Source organism: Scophthalmus maximus, chromosome 20, assembly GCF_022379125.1.
Source record: "Scophthalmus maximus strain ysfricsl-2021 chromosome 20, ASM2237912v1, whole genome shotgun sequence".
NCBI classification, from domain to species: domain Eukaryota; kingdom Metazoa; phylum Chordata; class Actinopteri; order Pleuronectiformes; family Scophthalmidae; genus Scophthalmus; species Scophthalmus maximus.
The window spans coordinates 7,987,437-8,013,125 of NC_061534.1; the positions used below are offsets into that span (position 1 = coordinate 7,987,437).

At 42.0% G+C, this 25,689-nt stretch overlaps 1 protein-coding gene across 1 annotated transcript; it reads right to left on the bottom strand.

Annotated features, from left to right (window-relative positions):
* Positions 1-618: 618 nt before the first annotated feature.
* Positions 619-24,308, bottom strand: gnaz (guanine nucleotide binding protein (G protein), alpha z polypeptide). The gene is made up of 3 exons (XM_035608866.2): positions 24,027-24,308; positions 8,850-10,179; positions 619-983 (listed from the first exon to the last, which is right to left on the bottom strand). The coding sequence occupies exons 2-3, from the start codon at positions 9,570-9,572 to the stop codon at positions 639-641; spliced, it is 1,068 nt and encodes a 355-aa protein (XP_035464759.1). The 5' UTR covers positions 9,573-10,179; positions 24,027-24,308; the 3' UTR covers positions 619-638.
* Positions 24,309-25,689: the final 1,381 nt, after the last annotated feature.

Sequence of the window (25,689 nt, forward strand, 5' to 3'; positions counted from 1 at the left end):
AATACAGCCTCTCTTTACATCTCATCAAGTGCGCTCACTGGTCACCAATTGTAAGGGTGAAAATCCCAAAGAGAACATTGATTCTGTCAAAATTCATATTGTAAAGCAGCATTAATTGACTCAGGCAAATAAAACGGAGGAGACAAAATTAACCGAAAACCCACCGGCACAGACCCACTACTCAGTCTCGGGTTCGGCAGGCGGATAGGGGTAGCTGTCTAAAACTTCCAGTGTTGCCTTGTCAAACAAGTGCTTGACTGTTGATCCGCGGATATTGTGTGTGAGCAAACATAAGATTGTGAGTTTGGTGTGCGTGTGTGTGTGTGTGTGTTTAGGTGTCTCTGCATACTCATATTCAGTGCAAACACATTGGGTTAAAAAAAATCCCATCTTGACCACGGCCCATCAACTCTGTTGTTTCAACTGAAACAGTTTCATCTACAGAATTGACCCTGACCATCCGACGACTTCTTTCCTCGGCAGTTCCCTCTCGCACATCTTCAAAGCGATAAACTGTCAGGCAGTCTGACGTGCCTTTTTGTTTATCCAGCCCGATGGCGGGCCAACTGCCGCCGAGCAGCCGGCTCCATCCCCGCCCCCCAACCCTCCACCCCCACCCCCACACCCAGCGTCAGGTCCTAGCACAGCCCGATGTACTTGAGATTGTTCTGGATGATCACGTCCGTGACAGCGTCGAACACAAACTGGATGTTGCTGGTGTCGGTGGCACAGGTGAAGTGCGAATAGATCTCCTTGGTCTCCTTGTTGCGGTTGAGGTCCTCAAACTGCCGTTGCACGTAGACCGCCGCCTCCTCATAGGTGTTCTGACCTTTGTAGTCAGGGAAGCACACTGTCAGAGGAATGCGTTTGATCTTCTCAGCCAACAAGTCCTTCTTGTTGAGGAAGAGGATGAGCGACGTGTTGGTGAACCAGTTGTTGTTGCAGATGGAGTCGAACAGGCGCAAGCTCTCGGCCATGCGGCTCTGGAAGAGAGAGGAGCAACGAATTCAGACCGTGAGCAAATGATTTCACAGTCAAGAAGATGTAGCATTTACTTTGAAGCAAGAACCCAAATCCGCCTCAATCTAACACTCTATCAGATCTCATTCACTCAATTGAATTCACATGATTTAGCAAATGAGAAAATTAGACCATGAAAGGATGAAAACGAAGAGAAGATAAGAGCATGCCTGAAATCATCCAGCACGTCACAGATTCACTGGACCAGCCAATGGTACAGCTTTCTGTTGTGTCAACAGAGACTTGAGACCCAGACAGATGAAGACCTGCGTTTGAACTCTCTCATTCGCCGCTAAACAGCAGATCACTTCTCTACAACCAATTAATCCAAAATTGGGAGTCGATCAGGCGTAGTAGATGTGTGGAAGCCCCAATTCTGTTTGTCACAGAAACACTGTCACTGTATTGTGAAGAACAGCTGATAAACATTCAAGATTTTTTTTAATATGAAAATGTGAATGGATCATGTGGAGACAGGCACAAAGACTGTTGACAGGCAGGCTGTTTACACTGAGGACAGACGGGTCTGACCTTATACAGTTAGTCATAACAGAATCACTCAGCCACTGGGACTTCTGAAAGCTTATATAAGGATTATAAGAACAATATACTGACTTCTTCCTCTTAGTTTTTCCCTCTATGCGCTTTAAATGCCTAAAAGCTACTTTATTCTTTCTCAGCAGTAAAACCCGATTAGGTGTCACAGTTTTTTCTTCTACAAAGTTAAGTGGAAATCTAAGATTTATAATGGAAATCACTGACGTCTGCCATGTCATTTAGACAAATTAGTAAGTCATACGATACAGTAAATGGAGGACGCAGATGAGAATCCACAAGACTAAGAAATATGAACAATGTGACTGGTAGATTTTTTCCAGCAACTTGACTGGTTGGCGGAGGGATACAACCATGACGTGGTAATTCTAGTTCTTTTCATGTTAGAAAACTTGTTTGTCGTTTTAGCATTCGTCTTTTTTTCCACTACATGCAGGGCACGGAATTCACAAAATTATTTAAAAAAAAGAAGAAAAGGAAAAAAAATTTGAATTTGAATTTGATTTATGCGGGTTCTGGTGCAGAAGAAAAAAATCTCTGTGTGTGTGCACATGCGCATATACATTTGCTCATGTGACATTAAATGTATAAGAGAAAAGAAATAAAAAGAAAGTCGATCTGCTGGCATGTGGCGACTGGCCAGGAGCTTGTGACTGGGATGTTGTCAGATAGAAGAATGCTGTTCAAAAGGTTACGGAAACAACATGATGCTCTGAGCAAATCACAAGATCTTCACAGCATGAAACAGAAATACTGAGGCAAACAGCGAAGGAATGGACGATCATAGTGCCCACTCAAAGTAAACCCTGATTATTCAGAGGTGTAAGTGAACTATTTTTGGATAATGATGAAAAGGCTACAGTTATACGAGACTAAAGTCGCATGTAACCCTTTCAGCAGATACAGCTCCCAATTGTGTTAAGGTTAACCTGGTCAGTTGTGAAAAGAATTATTCTTTTACGCAGTCTTACAAATCGGACAGAGAAGCCCATAATAAATGCACCCCCAAAATTGGGATGTCTTTTGAATTACAAGAACAGCACACAAGGCGCTGGATGCCGTATACATTTTCTGCAAATAGATGTTTTGTCATATAAAACCCCCAAAACAACCGCCAATTGTTTTAACAACAAAAATGAGAGACCACAGAGAGGAGTAAAATAAATTGAGGTTTTGCTGAAAACAAATTGCATGAGAGTGTGTCTGCAAATTGTGTTAGACCCCTGCACTGAAGGGTTAAATCGTCTCTTTCTCCATCCATACATTTGTCCTTTCTTGCTCCCATTCTCTCACATGTCGTAGCCCGATGAGACTGAAACAGAAGCTCTGATTTCTGTACGAGGACGTGTCCCTGGGGAACCACAGGCTGGTCCCTAAACATTGTCCTGTCAGGCTGTTTGACCTCCCTCCTCCTCTTCTCAGCGTGTCAAAGCAAGAACCCAGCTGCTCAGAGAGTATGGCAGGGGACAGCCAGTTGAGCCCGGAGGGGTCTTTGGACTCTTCGCCTGGCCACTACATCGCCTTTACAGTAAGACTTTCGTAATGGGGAAGGGGAGAGCGGCACCCAGGAGCACCAAAGCATGCAGACCCCCCTTTGCTTCAGACACCCACTGATAGATAACGGCGGGCACACACATACACACACACATACATACCCATACACACTGTTCTCCCCCCTCGCCTCCTCCTGTCAGAGTTCTCCAGAGGCGCAGGCCTTAATTAAACTCAAGTATTAATGAGGAAGTTCAACCCAGTGTAATTGCTTTGTTTCCCACAAATACAAATCACCTTAGTGTGCAGCCATTACTTCGTAATTCATTAAGGTTCATTTTAAATGTCACTGCCATACAAGAAGGGGCGTCCGCACTTATCCACCAAGATGATTATTTTTTTCTGTCACTATGGGTTTTTTTTCCTGCTGCGCCTGAGAATTATACTTCTCAGCCTGCTCCCTCTTTATTCTCCCTCTCTGTCTAATTGCTAATGTTTCTGTTATAGTGGGCAGCAACACCGCTGAGTTTAGACATGAAACAAACAAACAAACAAACAAACGCATCGAGTATAATGGAGATAATATCAAATTCCGTATATCCACCATGCAGGTCGTCGTAGAGGTATTTGGTTACTTTTAAGATAAATTTAAAAAAATTGGTGTAAAAGTAGGACATGTTCTTTCCTGGAAAGCTCTGTTTCAAAACACCATTATGTCGTATGGACCGATTGAATTGCAAATTAGTAATGTTGTAGCCCATTAGTCAGTTAACATGCTGTGACGGAGAGAGGGAGAATATGTCTGAATACATTTTATTAAGACACAGGTCTGTCACTTGTCTGTGTGATTTAAGCGCCACTGTCTTTTTACATTCAGATCAGTTCCTACGTTGTCTTTGCTGTGTTGTGAAAAATAAAACATGAACTGACATTAATTAATGTTTCACTAACACAAGCTTAAGCAATTGCTAATCTCATATCCTCACACACACAGAATTCATTGCAGTTGTTCAGCCTCCCGCAAACACACACACAGGCACACAATAGATGCATGCACGTATACACCTCACGTTGATTCTCTCCAGCGCTGCTGTTTGTTGTACAGCAACCCCCCCCCCTCCCTTTCTCTCTCCTCCCCTCTTCTCCCCTTCTCATCCTCCCTTCCCTAGTCACAGCTCACTGTCAACAGCGCAGGATTAGGAGCATTTGACTGGCCTGTTGCTAAGCAACAGTAACCATGGCAACTGATTCATTATGAAGACAGGGATGGGACAGGGAAAATACATCAGGGAATGGGTTGATGGGTAAATGTTGTACTGTAATTTTCAAAGTGTATTTTTGGTCTCGTGTGAGCTGGTGCATTGAAACTGAACGAGCGTCAATGTCATTGGACGAACTTTGATCTCTGCTCGTGTGACATTTGTATAAAAGATCACTGGTCACAACAAGCTATCATTATGAAAACAACACCTTTCCTCTAATGAGGGCCTTCAGAGTAACTGACATGTTTTTGTACACATTAGCAGACTGTTTTCAGTACACTGATCACTGATCACTAAAATAAACTGATGAATATCCTTAAATTCCCTAATGACACTGGTAAGATTGCCTGATTGTTTTTGTTTTTTTACAACAAACACCAAGTTTTGCCACATCTGTCTATGCCATTCAGCCTCGGTAATATGTCCTGTTGTGTTGTTTTCAATTAGATTTGACAATTCACATAGACATTATACTACTAGGGTTCACGTATTTTCAGGGTTTGCAACTTAGACTTGAGATGAGATGGGTGGAAGTTGAATCAGTGACTTTGTTGCACTACATGATTGCTTTGCTGCAAGTTTGCATCCATTTTTCATGCCTATATCTACAGGAATATAATAATGCAAGGTGCTTACTGACTCAGTTGGAGTTGTGCTAAGGTAAAGAGTGTCATTGCTGGCAGGTTCATATTGTGCTTACATGGATTTTTAACTAGATGTCAATGTTTTATAATTGAACCGGAGAGCAAATACTACTGATGCTAGAGGTACATTACCTCAGCTGCTGAAGCATTTAAAAAATATTAAAAGGATAGAGCTTCACCGTAGCATTGCATGAATTGAACACACACAGGACAAATTAAAAACTGTTTAAACTGCTATGAGGGACTTTGAACCTTCTACCCTGAGGTTGGTAGCTGGGACGGAGCATGTAGAACATGGGATGGTTCAGTAACTATCCTACTGGCCTTCCCTAAGTTGGCCTGTTCGTAAATAGAGGGCAAGGGCATGTGCTGTTTTGCCCCTATAATCCTCCACGCAGTCTGCATCCGTCCAACCAGTTTGGACTGAAGCTGTGCAGAGCGGTTACCAAACCAAGTTATGATGCCATATCAAATAAGACTCTTAAACTAAAGACTAACAATTTTGATAAACGCCGCGAACTCTGAGTCGGTGTAGAAAGTGCAATTGCTTTGGCAATCTGCTACTAATCTGTGTTTCAATAAAAACACCAAGATATTTGTACAAGGAGACTGTGACATGGTTTCTCCTGTGTTTTTAACATTCAAGACAAACTGGTTGTCCTCACACCATTACACAAACCTTTGTATCTCTGAATAGAGGTCAGCTACGTCACTATCCTTTGTCAATAAACCTCAGATGGCACTATCATCTCAGAATTTGATGATGTGATTCTTAGGTCCCATCTGCAGTCATTAGTGTATGAGGTACAAAGGACCAGTGAACAGACAACCCTGGGAGACTGAGAGAGTACCATTAACAGTGGTCTGTTGTCTATGATCGGTCATAAACGAGTGGTACCATTTGATAATGAGAGGGTGGAAATCAAGATCATTCAGCTTCTTAAATAATAGATGCAGCTGAAGTGTATTTAATGCTGAATTAAATCTCCAAATAAAAGTCGGTTCATGTGAGGTAGGGTCCTCTAAGTGCTTAGATTAAAAATGCATAATGGCTATTACTGTCGACATTCTTTTGCACCGTTATGCAGACAGAAAAGGATCTACTGAGCAGCTGATTTCAGTTTTCACAAGGTTGATCAAACCCCTTCATAACTACTGAAGTCATTGTTCTCCTTAAAGCTTGTTTTTTTGGGGGAACAGGGTTAATAATCAAGTTTTTCCAGATGGAAGGAACTGGATGCAAGTCCAGATATTTCTTGTAGATGGGGCACCAGGCCTCTGCCAGCTCTTAACTGGAAGATTTCCTAAGAAGTCCAGACGTTGCCCACTCATCCAGTGGCCTTCCTGTGCCATATGTTTAACGATCCCAGAGCTGCTTTTTGCTGCTGTAAAAAGTCAAGCTATTTCACACCTACTTTAATTGTTGTTTAATTCATCGGCTCTCTCATCCTCATTGAAAACCCCTTCTTGCCTGAGCCATTTTTGTCATAAATTTCATAGTGCCATAGTCATTCTGGTGTTCATAGTGGGTTTCAAATTTCTTTTTCCCACAAGATCTCAGCCATGAGTTCTGAAAGGAGTTATTTTTCACATTGTGCTACTGTTCTCTAAGCCACACCCATGCTAAAAAGTTTAGAGATGCCTGACCATCACTAGATTCATTCATGGTTTCCTGTCTGTTGCATGCTTTCATCAATAATTTTGACAAAGTTAAACTCTTTAATGTGGTTCAACAGTGGTAAGTACTGTCGCCTCACAGCAAAACAGTTACACAATAGATTGACGCTGATTTCAGGATGATCCCCACCAATAACTATTTACATGTCGGGTTAAGCTCTAACTTCTCTTTCTGAGTAGATTAAGTGGTTACTAAAATATATGGATAATCATTAAGTTTTTCAAGGTTTTTTTCAACCTCACACAAGAAAAGCATATGACTGCATGTGAGTAGCATCAGTCTTGTAATGAGGTTTAAAACTACGCATGTGTGCTCAACACAGTAACTCCAGCAGTAACACTAACATACAGACAATAATGGCATTCATAAAATAATTCTACATCAAGCACCAAATTGGCTGAGGGATGATGCCGTTAATGGGAACACAGACGAGCTATTTGTGGAACGGTTTCACTTGAATCGGCCACAGCTAGCATTCATTTCAGTACTTCAGATTTAAAGGTTTACCATTGAGAAACTGAAGAAACCTTGTTGGAGTGTGTTATGAGTGGTTAACTTTTATGTATTTAACCATATATAATTGTATTGACAGTCAATGATTCAACCACAAACCAACAAAACCGAATTTCAGAATTAGGAGAAATGCACCGAGGATTGGAATGTTTAACTCATGCTTCTTTGCTAATGTACACTTTTTGTAGATTCTCCAGCTGGACGGCTGCTCCAAATTCCGGATGTCTTTCTTCTGTTACTTTTGATCCCTCCTGTTTTAGAGATTTAAAAAAAAAGTTTTTACCTGTGAACTCCCAATGCAACACTGTGCCTCCACAATCTGTTAATTCTCACAGGTACAGACTCACACTTCATTCTGTGAACTCAATTAACACCATACTGCATTTTTCTCCTCAGACTATATTTTTAACCTATAAAACTAATTGATTTCATGTTCCAGCCTGGCATAATGTGTACACCCTGTTTTATCACAGTAACCCATGAATTACCAGGCCAGTTCAATTACAGGCTTAACAAAGTTCCATCTCTACTCAAGCTATTTCTAGTCCACACTGTATAAAGACATCAAGGTGAACCTGGATACTGAAACCTCTCCATGTTAAAAAATGTAATCATTCCTGTGAAGAAAGAGAATAGATGACCCCTCATAGTTGTCGTAGTCATAAAAAGGTTTAATATTATCTATTGTTTACTCTCCACTATCAAAAAACAGTTAAACAAACAATAACTTCCCTACTATTCCATAAGACTCAGATAAGAAGACGGATGTGCTAAAACTTTTCAAATTCCACAACTATGAAAAGGAGATAACAAACACTGACCACTCTCTTTATTCAGTGCCTTGCATTTTATCAATTCCTACAAAATAAGTCAATTTATGCCCTCAGTCAAAGAACTTTAGATATGGGCCATAAAATTTAGATCAGGTTTTCATAATTGTTCTTTACAAAACTATAAAGAAACATTTAGTATCAGAATAAAAGTTGTAAAATTTGTTTGGTAGCGTAACTGATCAACAAATAAATACAATAATTCCATTCAACAGTCTGTCCGTGCAATAATGAATCTCTACCAAAAAATGTTTGGTCTTTCCATCATTTTCTGGCCAGCTTTCAAATCAGGTAGCTTTCTATTTACAGAAAAGACATATGCAACTTTACAGAAATTTAGATACATTTTTTTATTTTCGCATTGAATTAAAGCTTTACTTCTTTGAATCCTGCTGAAGACCTGTTCATCTCAACGTCCACTTAGTAGAGTGAACTGAGAGAGCATAGTTTATTGTTATCTGAGCAATAAATCATGGTTCATGTTTGGGCATTTCCAAATTGTGGCAGGCAAATGATGCACCACATTTTTCAAAGCTTTCATAGCCCATCTTTGGAGGACTGGGACATGCGGAAGTTATGGCTAGTTTGCAGTGACTATTATGACTGGGATGATTACTGCCAGTCAGATAGGAGAAGAAATCCAACCCTTTTTCACACCAATTGACATGGAATCAGTTTTTTTGAGTGGACAAATTGATTTGCATTGCAGCCGTTTTGTGTTTGGCAGCTCAATATTGGACTAATTCCAAATAGTTTTATCCCTATTAATCATTTCCCTAATCACCCAAAAGGGGAGAAAATAAAGCCCATTAAAATAAAATTACCGGAATTATCTTTTAAAAAAGAATGTTCTTACCGTCTGGTTGTCCTCGTAGAGTTTGAGGTCATAGCCACTTAGCTCGACACAGAAAATGATTGCAGTCACGCCCTCAAAACAGTGGATCCACTTCTTTCTCTCTGAACGCTGCCCACCCACATCTACCATCTTGAAGGTGAGCTCCTTGAAGGTGAACTTGTTCTCCACAATGCCGGTGGTCATGTCGCGGGATCGTAGGATATCCTCAACAGTTGGGATGTACTCAAGTGCAGAGATGCGGTCCAGGTCATTCAGGTAGTAGGCAGTGTTGTCCTCTAAGTGGTACTCATTGGATCGTTGAAAGCACTCCTGGACCCCTGAGTCAGCCCACAGACGCTTCATGACCCCCTGCAACTCTGGAGTGATCTCCCCCTTGCTCTCAGCTGGCCCTGTGAGGGCAAAGAGCTGCACAGCATCGTAGGCCCGGTCAGGATTGTGAAAGTCAATCTTGAGGGTGGTGAGGGCCCGGATAATGCGAGTGAGAGAGTCGATGGCATTGTACAAAATGAGGGGCTTGTACTCCTTGCATGCCTCTAGGTTAAAGCCTCCACTGTGGATGATCTTCATCTGTTTGACGATGGTGCTCTTGCCCGAGTTGCTGGTTCCCAGCAACAGTAGCTTGATCTCACGCCGCTGCCGTTGACTCTCTGAACGCAAGTGGCGGTCAATTCGCCGTGAGCGTCGCGCGGCCTCCTTCTCCTCCGAGCTCTGGCGGCATCCCATGGTCCTCCACCACGTGGTGAGCACAAAGGAACTCGTGCTGCTGCTTGATGTGAAATCAAGTTATGATGAAGTTGTGGAGCTGGTGGAAGAGTTGGAGAGGGTTTTTGATAAAGATAGGAGCTTGCTGGGCAAGAGTCAGACCAAACCTCACAACAGACCAATTTAACACTAGACAGGAGAGTCACCATACAGAGAAGTGACTCAGGAGTATTTCATTCTTTTTGTTCAGGGGCAGTCTGTGAGTACCGTGTGGGCAGGACCCAGACTTGTAGGATGCCAACACAGCGCCTGGCACTGAGGTTGGACTGCCTGCTCAATTCAAGGGAGCTGGGGTTCATAGCAGGGGCTCCCCCTGAGGAAAGGCTCTGGAGGAGGGCTGGTGAATGTTCAAATGTCAGTAGAGAACGTGTTTGGACTTGATTTGTGTGAAGAGCAAACCCCCCTCACTCTCCTCCCACATGGCTCTTGCGCTGCGTTGCCCTTGTTTGGCTTCTGCAACCATCCACTTCAGTTCGATATTTGGCCTGTTTCACTTGATTTTCCAGAGAAAATATTTTCTGGTTCTTCTGCGGTGTGATATCTCCCAGACAACTCAAGGCCTCTGAGTCTGCCAACACACAAGACAAAGAAGAAGACAAATAAGTCCACTTTTATCATTTCCAGCCCATCATTAACCTAAATGTGAAAGGAAAGTTATTTGCATTCGCTTTGACAGTAAGATAAGAAAATGGATACCATATCTGTTTTTTAATATATATAAATATATATATAACATATATATTGTTTGTTTAACATAAACAAAAAAAGTAATGTGTGGTTTCCACTGTTTTCGAGACCATTACAAAAACCTCTGCTCTCTTACTGAATTTAGCAGCCTGCTGTAACAGCATTTAGTCATTTTTTGTACTTCGTCTTGTGTACAGATTAAACAAACAATACATGTTGTGTTAATTACTGAGCTTCAGAGGTGCTGATAGGCAGATTTTTTCAGTTGTGGAGAAAGCTTGTCCCTCTCCCTCCTTTCTTAATTGCCTCCTGGGTTTACCTCACACTCAGAGAGAGAAAAATTCTGTTATTAAACAGTACTGGAAATCTGAAACTGTTTGACAATGACAGCATGTACAGTCGTAATGCATACCAACCTGCACATTCTCCATTCAACCACTGCCATGCTACACTTTTTCTGTGTGCACAACCTCTTCAGATTTCTGTTCCCAACACTCACACACCTCTCGATCCATCTGCAGTCCTGTGTAACCATAGACTCTGAGCCACGCCTATCCATTTAACATCAACACACACACACACACAAACACACACACACACACATTCACGAACAAGGTCAAACATATGCATTGAGACAGGCACAGAAATATAAAGTCCACTATTTGAAAGGAAACTGATTTTGGATCAACAAGATGAATGTGTTTCCTTGTGACCAATAGCATCACCCTCTGACTCCTCTTTCTGGTGGACATCAGGTGAACTGATTCACTACCACAGTGGAAAATAACAGGCTCAAACCGGTGCCTCTCATACTTTCATACTGCTTTAAAGCCTCTTCTCCTTACCCAGACATCTGTGTTGTTATCCTTCAGATTCCTACAGATTCACACTGTGAGCAGAAAATAAATAATCAAAATATTTCTGAGAATATTTGCTTCCATCCATGATCCTGCTTCGATATATTAGCTCTTTGGGAGGCAGCACCTTTACTTGGATAAAACAAATACTGAATACTAATAAGTTTGGGGACATGAATTCTAATAAAATACTTTATTTTACTATGTAATAGATTTAAAGCGAAAACTAATTTGGAGCAGTGAATGCCTGTGGGATTCTGGGATGAATAGATGCACATTGAAACAGGCTGCATGCTACTGGCTGAGTAACAAATGTGAAATCATACTGTGGCCTAGTTTTGTTGTTGAAACTATACTCTGCAGACCCCTCAGATAGACAAGACAGACAGACAGACAGATAGATACAGATAAATAGATAGAGATAGAGAGAAAGCATTTCTCATAACCCAGTGAGTGAGGTCCAGTCTTCAAAAGACTGCAAGGACAAACAGAGCAGAACAGAGCCATAACAAAGCATCACAACACAAACAGTGTGGGGAGCATTGTTTCCTGGCTTCAGGCACCTGACTACCCTCTCAAAAAGGCATAGCCAGCCAAACCGGTTAATGCACATCACTGATTTCGAGAGCCGAACACATTATAGCTGCGTGTGAAGATTTTTTTTTTTCAATTTGCTGTTTTCAGAAATTTGCAGCACACGTATTTTTGCACTTTTTGAAGTTATACACCACTTAAGATAATTGCCAAGGAAGCTGTGTGCTGGCAGTGCAAAATCAGTACATATTATTATCACATGAAGTTCTTATTCATTATGTTTTCCATGCTATTATACAGTACAGAAGAAAATGCGGCTTGGTTACCTACACCCTAATAACTGGAGCATAACTCAGCAGGAGGAAATGCCTGGAACTTTGAAATTTAAGGAAAAAAAATAAACCAAAATTAATTAAGAAAATGCCTAGAGGAGGAAAACATGCTTTGTAAGAAATAACATAACAGTTTCAACAGCCCATAATGCAAGCAGGAACAAATAGCAGTGTATGTAAATTCAGGATTTCACATGATGCCTCCAGTGTCATCATCTTTAGATGCTACATTTTCAGGCTTACCTCCTCTGGCCTATGACTTTAATCTTTTCTCATATATGTCAAGCAATCTTCCCAAAAAAAAAGTGGACATCTGTGCTGTCATGCAGCTGGCTCTGGTATAGAGAAGAGGCATATGTCACTTTAAGAGTAAGTGAGTGGCGGCAGAGACATGGGGGCCACAGAGAGAGGCCAGCATCTTGATGTATCATGAGGGCCGAGGTAATGTGATAGCCAGACTGAGCCGAGTCACTCTCCTTCCTTTCCTTTGCCGCTTCGGCTGCACAGGGCCCATTGGCTCTCCCATGTGCTTACCACCTATTATTTAGTTACCATGCTGCAAATAATTACAATCATGCCCTGTTTTAGAGATGAGCACATGTAGTCACTGTGTGTTTCTGTTGTATAACACTTTCTGCTTTCCCACTGAGGTTGTTGAGTCCACAAAAATGCAATTGAAATCACATTTGATTGAAGAGTGAGTTTTTAATTGCTTGGACACAACATTTGTTTAGAATAAGTACATCTACAGATGAAGACAAAGGAAGTACTTTAAATAGTGTGGGTTTTTCCTCTAGATTACCACCTTACCACATTTAGAAAGGTGTCATGGTAAGAGATGAAAGCCCTCGTAATTTTGCTGACACTTGAGGCAGGTAGCATTAAGGGCATACACAGATGACCTGGACTCAAACCCCAACCCTCCTGTACTAAATGTAGCAGTGTTACTCACTGAGCTATACCAGCTATCAAGCTATACCAATAACTCATGTCACTCAGATGTTCACCAATTGTACATTGAGTTGTATGGCAGTTATATTGAAGTACTACACAAGCATGTTAAATCCATATGTTGGTGTGAATCAATTTGCACCGCGCTGTTGAAAACATGATTTACATCATATCAAATTAAACCACATATGACGCCCAGCGACGCAGGGGATGCGCTCGCCCAGTGGTGTGATGTGTAATGATGAGGTTGACAGATGTGGGGAAAGTGGCTCGTGCTCGGGCGTGTCAGAGATGAGGGAGAACAAACGCAGAAGGTGTATTATTTCCATGAATGAAATGGAAAAAAGTGTGCCACGTTAATGGAAGGGTGAAAGGCACAGGTGCTCTTTTGGTCATCTTGCAATGTTTTATGAATGAGGTGTGCAGGTGTGTTTGTCGACGCTTTGGGCAGCGGGCTTGCATTTCAAGTGGTATTGAATGAGGTGTTCCACTGAGAATGAAACTGCCATGGCCAGGCGGCAGGGGGAACAGTCGACAAGCAAGCAATCATATTTCCCCTTTGTGAACCGCTTAACCATTACTCATTTACATCAAAATGAACTACAGCAAGAAAATAGCCCTTTTATTAAGGGCAAAGAGGAGTTGTGAGCAGCAACCTGGGGACTAGCACATGTATGGCCAGTTTGAAAGTTGACTATTCAGAACAATATCGTGCTCGTGAAATTGATGACTGTTCTGTGATTCATATCCATTTGACCAATGGGTTAACAGGCCCTCTGAACTCTGTGTCACCATCATTCATCATGGCTAGAGGAGAGGCTGCTGGTATGGGGACCTGCCAGCATGTCTTCCTATTGGACGAAAGAAATTTTTTTCAAATGGAGAAGAGGTAAAGACGATCCTTCGTCCCTCTCCAGTTAAATGAGGTTTGCATCGGTTACTTGCAGAGACAGAAAGTCCAATGTTATCTCTGTCTCAATGATGGATGATGGCATTACATAAAGGAGCATTCCAGCAGATATAGATTCCCTCCAGCAAACGCACATACAGTACACGCACACAGAAAATAAAACAGCTCACATGCCTTACGATCAGCTGCACCAGCTGCGTGAATGCTTTCTTATCCAAAGGAAACTGTTTCAGTGGCTGGAAGGTTGCTTCCTGTTTCGAGCGTCCCCCTGGCTGCCTGACAAAAACGGGTTACTGAATTACTTAAGGCTGTCTGGTCAGTGTCCATATACAATGTCAGAGTCTTACTGGAATCTAGCAGATTGATCTTTACAATAGTATCTGAAACCCCACGAGTGAAGCAGTAGCTAATCCCTAAATGTGTACTAAGTCCTGCAATTGTGTCACAATTAAGCAGTTAGTGTAACTTTGATCAAACCTCTGGGCTGTTTCAGGTATTTATGGGCTCAATGGCACCTTCCAAGTCCAGCCATATGTTTGTTTTTTCTCAGTTCTGTATTCACGGTTTTTCCAAATCGTACAAAAGCTATAATTTCTTTGGATGAAATACAGACCGTTGTGATAGACAGTGTATAGAGAATTGTATAGAAAGTGTATAGAGAATAGTATAGAAATTGTATTTATGCTCATATATATATACACACATATGTGTATGTGAAAATTGTAAACTGTTGTATAGAAATCCACAGTTAAAAATATACTGAAATAAAAGAGAGAAATTTCTTGGATAGGAAGTTGCTGAGCAAAAGAAGGCCTCTAAGCGAGACTGCTGGGACGACGTTATTAATTCATGTGATGCCACAGAGGCAGTGAATATGCAATGCATTAGTGAGAAAGTCTGAGGTGATCAATTGGCATACTTTTCCTCACAACAGCTTTTACTGGCCCCGCACGTCACGGATAAGGTCCGATGAGAGCGTTTGGTATAAACAGAAGTCAGAAAAGGCATTTGACCAACAGTTGATTAAGGGGGGAGGGGGAAGGAAAACACGGACAGTTTTAATTCTCAAATGAAGGCATATATAACAGAAAATCTGTTAAACTGATGTTTGGGCCAAATAATCCTCATACAGACAGACGTGATTGTTGGCATTTTTTTTTTCCACACAGGGCAGCGATTTGAAATGCACCAGAGAGGAAGACTTAAAGAGAAACATAATGAATGCATAAGTAATGAAAATTGTGTATGTAAAAAGTCTCCCCTGGAAAGAAAGCGCTGCTCCTGGGTCAGTAGCCCAACATGGTGACGTCACCATATTACTTCCTACACACGCTTGAAGCAGTCAACCAATCACAACAGAGTAGGCCAGGTGGCCAATCAGAACAGACTGGGCTTTATCGGGAGAGAGGGCCTTAAAGAGCTAAAACCAAGTGTTTTAGACAGAGGCTGAAAAGAGGAGCTGCAGGAATGGACAGTTTGAGGAAACTGATGTGTTTAAGGAGCATTAGAGCATGTAAACCTTCTCAAGTAATAACCCAAATTAAAATTATGAACAGGAATATGAGCATAATATGTCTCCTTTAACACTACTACTACACTTGCATCAGAATATATAATCTGCTGCTGCATAAACTAAAACTGAAGAACCACCCCCCTTGGAAAGAGCACACTTGAGTTAAATTGCAGTGTGGCAAAAAAACCCCTGTTTTTTTAATTCTGTGGGAGGATAACATTTGCATATTGATATACATGTTAGCAGTGCTTGGTTGGTCATTGACAAAGCAATCACAGTCTTGCGGTTATAATCACTGGAGCTTTTTAGATATTTAATCAGGAGCAGACATGTTACGGCAGCTCCTGCCTTTTCATTAGAGCACTGTAAAGGTAAATATTCCCATGACATCCCGCTTTCAATTTGCACATGGAAGGAAATCAAACCCCACAAAAGTGTTCTTTTATGCTTTGTGACTGATTACTAAACTAACAAATGTCACTTCCATTAGATTCATCAATAAATAATTGTAAAGCTTTCTCAAACTGAGGCACTTAAATTTTTTCCAAACCAATAGATTTGAATGAGAATTACAGGAAGTCAATATTGCTAAGAGACGATAAGCCAGGATTTGATAACGTCAAGCAAAAGCAGGAGATAACACCGATTGATGCAAAAGGGCAAGTCTTTTATCAGGAAAAAATGATTGAACATTCCTTTTTATTTTAAAGGAAAAATTCAATTCTGGGTTGAAGACATGAGGTTTCAATCTTTGAAGTACTATGCTTAACACTGACCACAACATCTTTGTGGCTGATGAGCTACACATGACTCCAATCAAGTCTAGTTCAAACTCACTATTAGCTGCTCTGACTGGAGAGAATGTGTTTTTGAGGGAGGTAGATAGCCATGAAAGAAATACATTGTAAAAATACTTTGTACAATTTGTGTAGTTTGTATATGTGGACATTATATGGACATAATTTACCCATATTTTTTGCATTTTATTCATGTTCATGCCAAAATTAGGATCATTTTTGGATATTCTCACGTGTACATCAGAGCCTCAAATGAATTGAATGTTAATCAACACCCCTCTCACAACATAACTAGACATTATTGTAGGGTTATTGTATTGGTTCGCATTAAGTATAAGTATACCTTTTATATTGGTGACTCAATATCGACCAATTTTATAAGTAATGTAGATTTCAAATAAAATGTGAATTAATTAATTTTGAGTTTAATGTTTTAGTTGATAGCGGGGAATATTACAGAGATCCTACTGACAGATACTCAAATTGAAAAGTATCTGTGTTGATGTGAGGTGCCCCTGTAATATTTCTGCCACATACACGGCACTTAACATGGGTGTAGCAGGTTTTTGAAAAATAGTAATAAAAAAAAAATCTTTTCCAAGCTTAAGATGGAATCTTTGAATCTAAAATGACAAAAAAGATTTCAGATATTTGTCTACCGTTTTTATCCATTTAAGGCTCTGGAGCCAATCCCGAGAGGCAGGGTTAGGTCGCCAGCCTATCACAGGGCCACATACAGAGACAGACAACCATTCACTCTTACATTCACACCTACGGTCAATTTAGAGTCTCCAATGAACCTAACCACATTCTGCATGTCTCTGGACTGTGGGAGGAAGCCGGAGAACCCGGAGAGAACCCACGCATACACAGAACATGCAAACTCAACACAGAAAGGCCCTGGTTGAACCGGGATTCGAACCCAGAACCTTCTTGCTGTGAAGCGAAGGTGCTAACCACTACACCACCGTGCAGCCAGATATCAGATAAAAGATATCAAATAAAAAGAAACAGGCTATGTGCACTCTCTACTACTGTACCTGAAAGCAAAAGCCAGTTCTGCCAGAGCTGTTTGAAAGTGGCACTGGACATTTTAGCAGTCTGTCAAGGTTTCCAGGAATATTACATCTAGCAGCTAAAACTGCACATTATATAAGTTAAGATGAAAATGGATTCTTCAGCAATTGTCATGTTAATCTGTGAAAATCCTTTTTCAGACTGGTTTTGAGTTAACTCCTACAAATAACCTGAGTTTTTTTTCTCCCCACATCACATTTATCATATCTCGGTGCTCAAAACAAAGCGAAGAACCAACACGTTTCTCTGCGTTTCTAACTGCTTAGTAACAGGGTGAAAATTTGTTCCAGTTTTGAAGGCAAAAGACAGAAAGTGAGATTGACTTGAATGGACAGTTGTCTCTTTACTGTAAGTAAAATCAGTATTGAGTTAGCAGGAAATGCAAGCCAGAAATCCAGCTCCGCAAATCAGATCATGTTTATGGAAAGATTTCGGATTAGCCAAAGCAAAAAGGGAAGCTTTAAATTATAGGTTGGAGATCTGCCGAGCACTATTGGTTTCTGTGTCCAATTTATACACTGGACGTGCTGCAACTGTAATGTTGTGGAATCTGGGACAAAAAACCTGACTGTCAATTTCGTGCTTCCAGCAGAAGAATGATCAGTTCAATGGGATCTAGTAACACTGATCGCTGATTCTGTGGATAACCTTGTATCATGTGACGCCTCTGTAAGATGTGCCGCGTGTCTCGGTGCACGTGAAAAGCTGAATGCGTGCTCTGCTGTGCATATTTCAGTTTAACAAAGTGAATGAAATATTCCAACCTAGAAGGCCTGTTTTTCATGAGTCAGAGCTTTGTGGTCGCTCCGTCCTGCGTCAGAATCATATGAGATATAGGTCGCAGACCGAGCAATCTTCAGCACGATTCAGCAGTCTGTACCACCCTGAGCAAGATTTGCCATCAGATCATAATAGAGCCGTGTAAAAATTGCCGAAAAGCTCATTTCACTGTAATGAATCCAAGTGTAGTCCCCTTTTGTGTTATCTATTGCTGATAAAAGATTGGGCGAACATTTAACAAGCAGCGGGCCTTCCTTGTCATTCAGGCCGCAAAAGAATTGCGAGTTAACCACATTTATGCAGTGAGGAGACATTTAAATGGGCTGTCAGAGTCTCAAAAAAGGGCTTGTCAGCAACCATGTGTCTGGGACTCAAGAGGACTCCTGGAGGGAGGAGGTGTATGAGAGCCTCGGATGGCAGATAGCACCTTCTCTTTGAAATGATCTGTCATTGCATGTAATGGATTATCCAGGATTCTTGTCACAATTTATATTGTCACTTATATCGAGGCCATGAGAGGATTTTTGTGCTAAGGAATTATTACTGTTATACTCAGAATCTCCTTAAGCCAGCTGCATGTATACTTTTGATACGAAGTGGTTGGCATATTGTGTTAAAATCGTTGAAATTTCCTCTACAGTTTTAATTTTGCAGCGTCCACATTTACTGTATAGTTGAGTCTCATCTGCTCTTATTACAGTAACACCCAAAGGCAGCAGCCCAGAAAAAGCCGAGGAAAAGCCAAGCAATAAAATGGTAGACAGACAGTGAAAAAGTCGAATGTGTCGCAAAAAGATCTAGAGTTCAAAATGGAGCTATAATTTTAATTTACTAATTTATACTAATCAGGTGGCGGCAAGAAATATGGAAAATTAACTTTTCCAACTTTGTGAACCCCCCTATTCATACATAAACATTCATAAACCTTAACAAAAAACATGTCTCTGTAACGTTAGAGCCTCATTATCATAAACTCTTCACATAGCTCTCACAATTGTTTGTTCAACATTTCTGCGCTCTCACTGCTCGACATGCTGCAGTGAATGCGGACTTCAGAGAAAGATGGCTGCGCACATGTGAGGACACTACTCATTCATTATGGAAAACAATGGTGGGCAGTGTTCTCCTCTCTACTCCCCCAAATCAGTGGGCCAGTTGAGAGGGTGGAGACGGGGTGGGGGCGAATCCTCGCGAGATGCTTTTTTGCGATAATGCTCTGTTTAACGTTGCTGATCTCCATGTCTGTGTTCCCCCTGCTCCAATCCAGCGGGTCACACTGAGTCACAAGGCCAGACAGTGATGACAATGGCATGCTTGTGCACAGGCTGAGCTACTGGTAGGCCGTCTGATGTGAAAGGATAAGATGGCACAGGGTGGACATTAGAGTCTAGGGTGTGTGTGTGTGTGTGTGTGTGTGTGTGTGTGTGTGTGTGTGTGTGTGTGAGTGTGTGTGTGTGTGCGTGTGTGTGTGTGAGAGAACTAGTGTACACGCAAATGTCTAATGTGTGTCAGCCTTTGGTAATGTGTCTGATGTTCATTTGCTGCTGATGAACACAGATGTTAATGTGCTCTTACAGAAATTATTTCTGCCATTACAGTGTATAATGCGGAGATCTAAAAAAAAAATGGTAGCGCTATAATTATCCTCATCTACATTCAAAAAAACACTCCAACGTGATATTAATTTGGATCGTGACAGATGAGATCAACCTTTGATGCAACAGAAGGATGTCATAGGTAACGGACACTCTACAAGCCGCAGACTTTACGTGCAGATGTTGATTTAATAACTGGAACAGGAAAAGGAAAATATCTCATGCTTCAGCCAATGCAATTAACACGCCCAATCAGCACCATGAAATGAATCAGTGAAACATTGTGATTTACCTCAATGATGAAAAAAAGAATCTATCTTTTAATCAAAAATATAATCTTGCTGCTGCCAGTACCCCAACAGATAACAATGACAGCACTGTATTCTGTTTACATGATGATTGTGTGGGAAGGGGACAGATATGAGAAAATGTCACATGTTCAAACATTTCACTTCACGTGAAACCCTGGAAGTCTGCTCATACAAAATAGCGCGCACACTATCGAGCTCTTTTATTCATTGTTAAAATAGAAATGGTTATGGTAAAAGTAGAATGTGTAGAGTTCCCTGACATGCACCACCAACTTCACGCTATAGGCTCACATGTTCTGCATTACAACTTTATTTCGGCTGTGTTCCAACGAAGGTCTGTATTAATATCACAGAATGCAACACACAATGCATGTCGGCATACATGTTACACACACACACACACACACACACACACACACGCTGTCTCTCTCTCTGTCTCGTTTCTTTCAGGCCATAGCACTCCCTCATCACTCCCCCTTCCTCCCTCCCCACCCAGCTACTCCACCACCTCCTTGTTGTCATATGACCGCTGTTATGTGTGTGCAGTGGAACACAAAGTTGCTCTGTTAGTCCCCTCTGCTCTGCCCTCTCTGATTTAAGTGCTGGAAGTAAGGCCCTCTCACTCTAGCGGCCTCGGGAAAACAGACAGGCCCCTGTATGTGACTACCAGGAACGATTAGAAAGGAGGGCAAGGGGACGGAGAGCAATGAATTGAGCTGATGTTGTTTTATGCAACACCAAAAAAACATAAATGAATCCTTGCCCCTTCACGGAGCCCCTCCCTAAGATTGGGTTCGATTCAGCCGGCGGCCCTCCTCGCTGATGCTAAGTCAACTTTTGTTAGGTCATTTATTAGTCCGCTCTACATCGGCGCGTGTCTAAAAGGGAACGGCTGCCAAAAAGTCTCTCCTGCAGCCGTTTGTGTGGAGATGACACTTTGTCCCAGTACCTGGCGAGGATTAAAGACCCAAAACAAACACAAACGCTGAGCCAGCTGAATGAGACCAGTGCCTTGTCTCAACACACAGGGTGACAAAGCAACTGAGAACTGCGGACTTTAGGGACACATTTTTGCTTGATGGTTTTATGGGATATTTTCCATGCCTCTGCGTGACGATCAGTCGTCATGTTAGTTCTCACATTTACTGACGTATGAGAATTTTGTGATAATTCTGCCGCTCCTTTTCCAGGAAATAAATGACATCTTAGATTAATCGTCTTTGTAACTAGGCTGCCGTCGGAGCTACACTGGGCCCCCTTGGTACTTAACTGTAATAGAGCTGAGTCCAAATTTCCAAGTCGGCGCTGTTCTCACCTACAAGGTTATGGGCGGCTAAAAGTGCACCGGGTAGATTGTCCTCCTCGGTGCAAGGGCTGCTACCTTAACAGACACTGTCACTTTAAAAACAAAGTCTGTCCCTGCTGTCCCCTGCCATTATGTCACCCACGAGAGTGGATGTAGCAAGTAACAAAAGAGGTGGAAGGAGGTCAACTCAGCATAGGTTTTGTCACACTCTTGCTCTTGTTTTTAATATGCATTAAGGTTTACATGAGTTGGGCCATACGGCATACGACCATTTCAATAAGACGAACAAATCCTTAGCAACTGGTGCTGCTGGAAGTAGCTGATTCATATTCCATTGACAGGAATATCCTGTTCAGGTCAGGGTCTGTGAATTTGGCTCAAAAATAACTAAATGGAAGATCAAAATCAAATGATATTTGTATGTTCAACTGGTCTTTAAAAATGTCATTATACCCTTTATAATGACATTTTCCAGTTTTTGTGTAGATGTTGTGTGAAACCTGGTGAAAGCATGATGGAAGCATGTGATTGACCTTCCATATTTCACATGGGACCACATCATCCATCATCCACCAAAGCCAAGGGCACTCAGAACATTTTACAGCTTAAATGTAACGATGAATTAGATGTTAACGCAGCATGCCGGGCGGATGGGAACTGATGGGAACTGTTGTCATCGTGCACGTGACCTTGGTTTGTCTGCGATTGGTTATCAACCAGTGTCTGAGCCTGGAGTAGTTGATATTGAGTGGAGAACAACATCAAAACTGTACAAAAATCATCAAAGATGCTCCAGAATGTGGCTGCAAACACAGACAGTCTTGTCTGCAAAGTGTTGTTTGCGTGCAGAACATTTACTGTGGTGCGTCTGACTCTGGCCATGATATCATTGGCTGCAGTTATTTTTTCTTTAGTAACTGATATGGCGGCAACATGACACGCATTTTCTCTCTCATACAGCAGCATGAAGAATTTAGAATTTTCAGATTTTGGGGGTCATCTTATGACGAGACAACCTATGATTACAACAATATTACACTGTATACTGTACAAAGACCAATATAGTTTGATTTTGTCAGTATACAGCACAGTGCTTTGAGTCTTCTTGAAAAATACATTGTTATAATTAGTTTGATTCATCGACAGCGGTGGGTATGAAACTGATAAAAAATAAATATATTGTAGAATATACGGTAGATGCATTTTTGTAAATAGTTAGTTACATACTGTAAGCATATGGTTTCTATTCTGCAAAAATTGAATTCCAAAACATAAAACAATGTCTTGAGTATTAAGAGCAAATTCAAATGGAATCTACCCGTAGAGGTGACCATGATCAATATTCCGTTTCTAATTTTTCTTTTTCCCACAAACCCCAATGGAGTGACATTACAGAGGGTTCGGCAAAAGTATGATTCTAATATTCCTGATAAGTGCTCAAGAGGAATTTATCCACCATCTTTGCCTTGATTCGCAGATGTCTGAAGGCCTCGGTGTGAGCGGCTGCCGGTGTAACTATCACAGACACATCCAGCATTCTCTCTGTGCTCAGAAAAGCACTTTCTTTCTACCCGCGTGAAATTATCACAGCTTCTCCTCCCTCTCGTTCATCCAATCTGTTCCAAATCTTCCCTTTCCTTCTTTCGTTCTCTTGCTCTCTGCTGCATCAACCTCCGCCCCTCTGCCCCATCTGCCTCCCTACTGTTAAACCCCCCCAGCCCCTCGACCCCTCCCTGCACTGCTTCTCCCTCTCCCTGTCTCTGAAGCATGTAACACAAGCACACATACAGTACACACACACACGTACACATGCTCTCCTGGTGCTACGCAAACCGATCCCAGTCCCCACTGGAAAAAAAAAAAAAAAAGATTTATAATGATCTGCTAAAAAAATATTGTAGAGACAGAAAAGATTGTAGAGACAGAAAATGTCACAAATCATCCTGTTTAGCCTGCTGAGTAATGACCACGTTCTTCTCTCCCTCCTTGCTACTTTCACCATTAAGACATACATTCATACACACACACTCAGACAGCTGGACACAAGTGAACCAAACAGATCCCAGCGTTCGATTATTAATCACCGTCAATGTAAATTCCCTCCCGTAGGACTGCAGATGGTGAGCTCCTTTGGCAAATCTTACAACGTTCCTGTGCTGCTGTCGGCCCATAATTTTTACCTCCTTATCCCGGTGCCTGCAGAGCCAGGCTCCGTGGGATTTGTACACCTCCCACTGCCCAGTCACATTCAGCGTAGAGCCAGTTGTAAGCACTGGACACCTGATTGTGTGTGATGGTGTTTTTAAGCACTCATTCCCCCTCTTTCTATTCCAGAGATTAAAGACACAGCACAGAGACATTCAAACATGCACACACGCACACGCACACGCACATACACACATTTGATGCATCCTTTACTTGTCCTACATACAGTAATTACACGAACTATCGCACTGCATTCAGAGTCAGGAATCAGGGATGCTTCGGGGAGATGATGAGTCAAATTGTAAGCATAAGATAGCGGCGTCCGTTGGCACAGAGCGAGCAGGGTGGAGGAGGGGACTGGACAGGCTGCTTTCCATGGTGCCATCTCTGAACATCACCTTCCCCGTTTCATCAGGAAAACACACTCGCCCTCTACAGAACTGCTATAATCTCACTCATCACTCCTGTGTGTGGAAAGCAGGCCATCCTTGTGGTGATTATTACAAAAAAAAATTGAAAGAAAAAAAAAAAGAAGCTTGTGTGAGAGTAGTCAGGCTTACCGTGTTCACAAGCCAGCATCCATTTACAAAGGATACTGCAGACAAGCCCTTGCAGGGAGAGAAAGGCTGTGTGCAATCCACCTTTAGTCCTGCTGCTTCATCTTCATTTCTTCCTCATATGCAGAGGGTCTCACACGCGCACACACAAAGCCCACGCACACGTACATCTCTCCTTCAGCGCCCCTCTTTTGCTGTCTTACGAATGTCTGCGTTCTATATCCTCTCTTGTTTGCTCCAAGGCAGTTGAGACACTGCAGCGATGGGGGTGGAGGGCGTGTATATATGTGTGCGTGTGTTTGAGTGTGCCAGAGACGGAGAGGCGGAGAGAGGGAGTGCAGGACAGAAATGGAGGGAGGAGTCAGCAGGGGTAGAGAGCGAAGGGGGAAATGGTCAGGATTAAATCATGAGAGTAACAGAGAGAAAGAGAGAGAGAGAAAACAGGCTCTGATGGGGTGGCTACAACATCCAGCATATATTTATTTCATGCTATAATGATGAAATATACATTGGCCATTAAGGAATCTGAGCCCTGCTGGCTAGAATGGAGGCGATACAGTGAACCACATCTGTTTCCTGAGGTTATAATATTGTTGCTGACAGGCCAGCAACAGGATTGGTTGTGATTTCATTGATGATTGAAAAAAAACCATACAAGATAGTGAGAGAGTGAAGAGGAGGAGGAGGAGGGGACCGGCGAAAGGAGAGGAAGGGAGGGGAGGGGAGACGTGACGACAAAGGAATGGGAGGGGGATTGGACGATGGTGTAATGTGCTGTTTCCGTGCCAACTGTTTCTGTGACAGTGGGACCACTTCCTTTATTGCTATTGGCTATAACCAAGAATTGATAGAGGCTGGGGCAAATAAGGCAGCATGCCATGGGGTGGGAATGGTTGGTTCTTCCACCGCTTGTTAATCTCTGGGAACAAGAGAAAAAAAGAAAGAAGAAAAAACAAAACAACATGTTTTGTATAGTGCAGCTACAGGGAACACATGCATGAACACACAGAAACACACTGATCGCAGCGCTGGGGCATGACGTGAATTATTGCACGGTCATTATGGATGCCACCGGTCTGTAAAGACACTCCTCCCTTCCTCCTCACACACTCAAACATAAACACGTACTGTCCAGCAGGAAAAAAAATCCCCAGATCAGGTTGCTCTGGGCGTGTAGTGTAATGTAATTGCCTGGACACCGAGCCTGGTGTCGTGAACTGTGAGATAATTAATTGGCTATGGGCCAGTGCAAGTGCACATCTGGTGGGGGTGAACAACTTTCCCCCTCCCTGACCTTTCATCGGGGCTGGCAGGAAGGTGGTGTTTTGTCCCCGTTCTTTCTCCCTCACCGTGTGTCTCTTTATCCATGTTACCCCATTTAATGTATATGATTGATTCCCCTAAACATCTGCTCAATCCAAACCGACCGTCCCCTCCTCTTGAGCGGTCATTTAATGCTGCATTTATATATTTAATCATCTGGATGAGTCCTTAGATTCTGATATTTGCTTTAATGGTGCATTTCCAAAGTAACATCCTAAGAAAACATTCTTCTTGTTACATTCAGACGATTGTAATTCTAGTCAGATTCCTTTTCCTGTTTGCAGAACTGCAGCAGCAAGCCACCCACGCCCCCCTTTTGTAGCTCCACACATGACTGACTGCC